Here is a 6742-nt window from a genome sequence, read left to right as displayed (position 1 = left end):
CTTTATAAAAAAATATAACATTTCAAAACAAATATTTTAAATATATTTCTCACAAGAAATAAACATAATGTCTTTAGATACATAAGTACTGCATCAAAAATTGCATCAAGAATACGGCTTTCATGTTCAAGAACGTGTTCAACATGAGGACCTTCTACCTAGCAATATGGTGAACTTCAAGAAGAACATAAGCTCTTTAAGCGAAACAACATAATTTTTATGAACAGATGCAGGTTAATCTTTATTCATCACATATTAAACGCAGTATCCACATAGGTCCGACGAAGTTTATTACTACAATAATATACTTTGCAATAATTATTGGTGTTAAATTAGAGGTGTCTTACACATGTTAATTAAATAATGCACTATGCCAAAATGGGTTCAATATCCTAAATTTATAATAGTTTTACAGAGTAATATTAAAATACTTTAAAAAAATAATTTAGTATATTAGTCAAACTTTAATTCATTATTAATAGATGATAGGTTACTTATTTATTTATGTAAAGTTTAAATTGGAGAATAAGTATGTATTCGGTTGTTTGGTGATCACATAGATAATTGAATAATTGAGTTGTAAATTGATCTCACAGTGTGCACCTTATTTTTTCTCATTTCTAAATAAAAGCAAGAATTAAGTGAAATAAGTAGTAATATATAATGAAAAAGATAAATTATTTTGTATAGACATAGATAATTGTTACAAAATAAAATTTTATTCTGAAATATTAAAATTTCACATACTTTAAATCATGAAGATCAACCACAATGTAATGGTCACTTCTTCCTATTTTTTATCATAATATAAGCTCTTCTTTTTCGGTCAAGAGTCTAATAATATCTAATTAAAAAAAAATTAAAAGTATCAAATTAAAGACAAATAAATGAATAACATAATAAATTACTTATAAATTAAAGAAATTTTACCAATTTATTTTATATTAAACGATAAAACTAACAATATATCAATAAAATGATATAGCTTTAAAAAAAATCGCAATACAATTTTAAACATTTGCATAATTTAAAACCACTAATATTTATTTGATGCACCGTATGCTAATACTAAGAGTATTTTCTAAAAAGATATATTCGTAAAAATAGATATAATATGATTATGTTAAATAAAAGCTAAACCAATATGTTTACCAATGCCTTTGTTAAATTTTGTAAATTGGAGAATAAGTATGTATTCAGTTGTTTGGTGATCACGTAGATAATTGAATAATTGAGTTGTAAATTGATCTCACAGTATGCACCTTATTTTTTCTTATTTCTAAATAAAATCAAGAATTAAGAGAAATAAGTAGTAATATATAATGAAAAAGATAAAATATTTTACATATGTATAGATAATTGTTACAAAATAAAATCTTATTGTGAAATTTTAATATTTCACATACTCCAAATCATGAAGATCAACCACAATTCAATGATCACTTATTTCTATTTTTGATCATGATATAATTTTTTTTTTTCAGTCAAGAGTCCAATAATATTTAATTAAAAAAATAAAAGTATCAAATTAAAGACAAATAAATGAATAATATAATAAATTACTTATAAATTAAAATTTTTTTACCAATTTATTTTATATAAAACGATAAAACTAACAATATATTAATAAAATGATATACCTTTAAAAAAAATTGTAATACAATTTTAAACATTTACATAAATAAACTATTAAAATTTATGTTATCGATAAAGTGATACTATTATATAATTTTTTGGCAAAAGTTAAAAAAAAAAAATTTGTGTAGATTAATACAAATTAATACAAACAGTTTTGTTTCCCTAGCAAAAGATTGAATCTGAATTTATATAGATTTATATAGTTACTATAACTCAATAATAATTATGGTATATTGTAAAAAGAAAGAGGAAACTACATTATGCAATGAAATATCCTTAACCTTCTATGTTCGATAAAATATTTTTTTCAGATATATTAAATTTATAATGAATTAGTTTTTAATGTGTCGATGGAAGAGATCGTAAAAGATAAAAATATATTTTTGTAAATATTTTTTATTTTATATTCTATAGTTGGGTGGGTTTAAACAATATAAAAGTAATTTATCTTTATATCAAAATGGTAGTGGCATTATACCAGAAATGAACTTTAAATGAAAATTATCTTAAGATGGAGTACACTAAAATCTCTATCTACAGTTTCACTCAAATTCCAAAATTTCAATATAAAATAATAAACTTGCAATTAGCAAGCTTAGTAAAACATTATTTTAAATATGAAATAAATAAATTTGCTATTGTTAGTTTAATAAAAGTAATTAACAAATTATTCAACTTCCAATTGGTACATTACAACAGTAAGTAATTAACTAGTTATTCAAGTTTCATGTTGGTGCTTAATTTGCAAAGACTTCATGGTATTGCTTAATCTTAAAAAAAATATTTTTTTTTATGAGATGAATTTAAGACTTTCTAAGAAAGTAAAAGAAATGATGTCATTTTTTTAGAGAAATGATGTTATTTTTCACAACAAAATAACAGGGATTAGAAAGGATCAATCCTTTTCATATGCCACATAATGGTGTTGTAAATAACTCATGTTGTTAATGGTAATGTCGAAGATGACATAAAAGTTGTATGGCTGTTATGATTTATTTTGTATTTCTTGCTCCACATGTGTGTTGAGCTCCTTCTTTCAAAAAAAAAAAAATTATCTATAACTTTGATGTTAGACAATCTTTTTCGTTCTTAAATATTCAAGGAAAAGAAATTAAAAGGCAAACGGTGTGTTATGATTTGCTCCTCTTGTCTCTGAGCGAATGTTAACTATGAATGCCTCTTGGTGATCATTGGCCAACAAAGGCAACGAGAGTTCAAGAAACTTGTATTATCATATCTTGTAAATTTAACTGATGAAACTTTTTCGCAATATAATTTGCTTGGTGTCTTTGAATGTTATGGTCAAAACAATCAAGGAATATGCATAGAAAGGTCAAAATGAAAATGGTGATGTATCTATGGACATTGCTAATAATGTGAAAATACTATTAAATCTATTTGAAGTACTCATTTTAAAGGTTCTGAATCATAATATGACAACAAAGCTAAGGTAAATGATAAATTCACAAAATTGAGCAACAAATAGCAGCTTGTTTTCTTTCATTAAATTATTAATCCAAACAAATCAAAAGTTCAAAACTATCACACAGACATTTTGCTCAACTATATATCTTGGTATATAATAAAATAAACAAATAATACAACACAACACAAAGGGTTAAGTCTTCTATGTTTCAATCTTTATCAAGAACCCTTCTTCACTTGTTTCCTCCATAAGAACCTTGAGAGAATGAATTAGGTGTATGTTATCTGTACTTATCTCGTCTTGTTAAGTAGAATAAGTACATAAAACATTTCTCAATGAATTCGGTATATACACTATGGCAACCTTGTGTGTCTCCGAATAATGAAACAATAGAGGATGGTGAGTTTAACAAGAGTATCTCTAGCAGTTGATACCACATTGACCATTAGCATTTTTTGAGGTTTCAGTGGTGAAAGGGTCAATCCTAACCCACAAGAAGGAGAACTGGCCAAACAATAACAATGGTTGGTGTGCGGTTTTGCCTTCCCAAAAGACCCTTCAAGAATGGGTACACCCAAGATTGGTATCCACTGTTTATAGCATATGACACACCAGCCACAATGCCTACAAGGTTCACTATGAGCACTGTTTGGAGGGATGAGAAGTGATGTCCATTTGAACACGTCCTTTGAAGTGACGGTGAAGTTTGTATCAATGCCTGCAAGGACTTTGACAAGACTTTGGAACACAGCAAAAAGATGTGCTGATGTACCACCAATAACCCAAAAATTATGAGTCCAGCCATGTTAAAGCTTCCATTGTTTGGTAATTTTCCTAGCTAGGGCGTTGAGTATATAATCATATGAACAAACACATCTTCAATTCATGTCCTAATTATTCATGCGTTCAAATTGAATGATTTGCATCGTACCCCTTTAAAATTTCCCAGCAAATAACATTGTTCCCACCCAGAAAAAATAAATAAATACATAAATAAATTTACAATCTAAACTGAAATCTGAAAGCAAAATATTTGACCGAAGCCATGTTAGATGGGCAATTAATTGCCGTGGTTGAAGAGAATGAATTCAAAATCACGGTTCAAACATAAATCCCAATAATAAGAAAAGAATTGAGAAAATAACTAACTTCTTTAGGAGCAAATTCAAGACGGGTAGTACTTGAACACCAATAATTGATAAAGTGGAAAGAAAATTTAGTTTGTGAAAGGTAAAATTACTCGATAAGGCGGGTAAGTTAGTCTTTATTAAATCTGTACTAAATATCTTGTCAGTATACTATTTGAGTCTGTATAAGATGCTAAAAGTAGTGGCAAAAAAGTTAATTTCGTTGCAGAAAAATTTTCTATTGAGCAAGGAGGAAGGTAAGAATGGTTTGGCATTGGTTAAGTGAGAAGTGGTTCAGGCTCATAAAAAATTGGATGGATTAGGAGTGGGTGATGCCGTGGTTAAGAACACAGTTCTTCTTTTTAAGCGGTGGTGGCGTTTCTTAAAAGAAGAGTGTCTATTATGAAAGAAAGTTGTATGTTCTTGTCATAACTTGGACTCCAATTAAATGTTGTCATCTCAGACATTGTCTAGTAGAGGGGTCTATAAAAGGATATCTGTCAGTTGGAGTTCAAAGAACGTAATGTGAAAGATAAGATTATTGCTGAGTTGTCTTTGGAGGTGGGTGATGAAAAGATGACTCGGTTCTGGAAAGATGTTTAGCTACAAAGTGGTTCGTTAAAGATGAATTTTTCGAGGCTCTTCTTTATTTTAAACCAAAGAGGGTCTGTCATAGGAGAATGTAGGTTTTAGAACGGGTTAAAGTGAATTTGGAACTTCCAGTGAATGCAAGATTTATTCCAATGGGAGTTAGAATTAGTGAATCAATTGTATGAGACTTTAAGACCTGTAAAGATAGCATGTGTATAGCAAGATAGAGTTATATTAGAGTTTGACAAGGAATGTATTTTTTCAAGTAACTCTTTTATACAGGTGTTGCAGTCAGAAACATTCCCAAAGAACAAGCTATAGTTTCACCAAAATATTATGGAAAGGTTTAGTTCTGTCACGAGTAGAGTTATCTATCTGGTTTATTTTGATAGAAAGAGTGAATACCAAAAAAAGATTGCATAGACTAGAAATTATTAGTCACAATGATAACATGTGTGTCTTATGTAAAAAAGGTGTTGAACATATCTACCACTTGTTTCTTGATTGTGAGTTTACCTGGCAGGTGTGGTGTAAATAACTATCTGACTTTGGGAGGTCATAGTCTATTCGGAATTCACTGAAAGAACATTTTGAGAGTTGGATAGAAGTCGTTAACAAAAAAGAGGAGCGTAACAAGTGACTCATATGTTTCTTTGCAGTTATTTGGAATGTTTGACTAGAAAAAAACGAGCAGATCTTTAATAACAAGAAAGTTATAGTAGAAGAGGTGTTTCACAAATTTTTTACATGGTGTAGTTTAAATCTTTTTAGTGTTGATGACAATGTCAAAAATAACATTAGAGATTGTTTTCAAATTTTAATTCGTTGAATATTAGTGTTTGAGACTTTATTTAAGATTTTATCGCTCTCCTTATTGTGTTGAGCTTGCTTATTAAAAAAAAAAACTAACTCTTCCATGGCTTTGAGCAAGAGAGGTTCGGCCTTGGCCATTCCCTCGACGAACTTTCTAGTTTGAGTAAAGTATCGTTTTTGTCCCCAACGTTTGGGGTAAGTTTCAAAATTGTCCCTAACGTTTCAATCGTCCTATTTAAGTCCCTAACGTTTCAAAATTGTCTCAATGTTGTCCTGCCGTTAGGGATCCGTTAACAGAATTGACGGCGGGACAAAATTGAGACGATTTTGAAACGTTAGGGACTTTAATAGGACAAAAATGTTAGGGACAAAAACGATACATAAAATAAATTTTAATTTAATTTTATCTTTCAATAATATTAATTTTTTTTACTTTACATAGTATTCAATTATTTTTTAATTACATCTAAATAAATTACACTTAATCACATTACTTTCATTTTAAATAAATTTATTTTTTTATAACTTTAAAGAATTTTGATACATTAGAGACAAAAGATATAATTTATATTTTATTGTATATATATATATTTTTTTTCTTTTCTGCAAGTTTATATACTAGTCATTCGACAAACATTCCATGATAATTAAAAATCTTTAAGAGTAAAATTAAAAAAATTAATTTATTTAAAATGAAAGTAATATGATTAAGTGTAATTTACTTAGATGTGATTAAAAAATAATTGAATACTATGTATAGTAAAAAATTGATATTATTGAAGGATAAAATTAAAATTTATTTCTATGTATCATTTTTGTCCCCATCGTTTTCGTCCTATTTAAGTCCCTAACGTTTCAAAATCGTCTTAATTTTGTCCTGCCGTCAATTCTGTTAACGGATCCCTAACGGCAGGACAACATTAAGTCAGTTTTGAAACGTTAGGAACTTAAATAGAATGATTAAAACGTTAGGAACAACTTTGGAACTTACCCCAAACGTTGGGAACAAAAACGATACTTTACTTTTAATTAATATTTGCATGATAAGACAATTTATTTAAACAACCATGTAGTATGCACATAAAAAATTAGGTACATAGGCGTATATAATATAAATTGAAATATAAAATATATATTAAAAATGTTT

The 6742-nt window shown here is 27.9% G+C and overlaps 1 protein-coding gene across 1 annotated transcript in view; it reads right to left on the bottom strand.

Annotated features, from left to right (window-relative positions):
• Nucleotides 3110-6742, bottom strand: part of LOC107647628 (cellulose synthase A catalytic subunit 1 [UDP-forming]) — a gene marked incomplete in the record, with an annotated part of 10845 nt that continues 7212 nt past the window's right edge. The window contains 1 exon segment of the mRNA XM_016351694.2: nucleotides 3110-3825. Coding sequence (XP_016207180.1) covers nucleotides 3418-3825 — 408 coding nt within the window.

The sequence above is a fragment of the Arachis ipaensis genome, chromosome B06 (genome assembly GCF_000816755.2).
Source record: "Arachis ipaensis cultivar K30076 chromosome B06, Araip1.1, whole genome shotgun sequence".
In the NCBI taxonomy this organism is placed as follows: Eukaryota; Viridiplantae; Streptophyta; class Magnoliopsida; order Fabales; family Fabaceae; genus Arachis; species Arachis ipaensis.
This window is presented reverse-complemented; position numbering and strand designations above follow the sequence as displayed.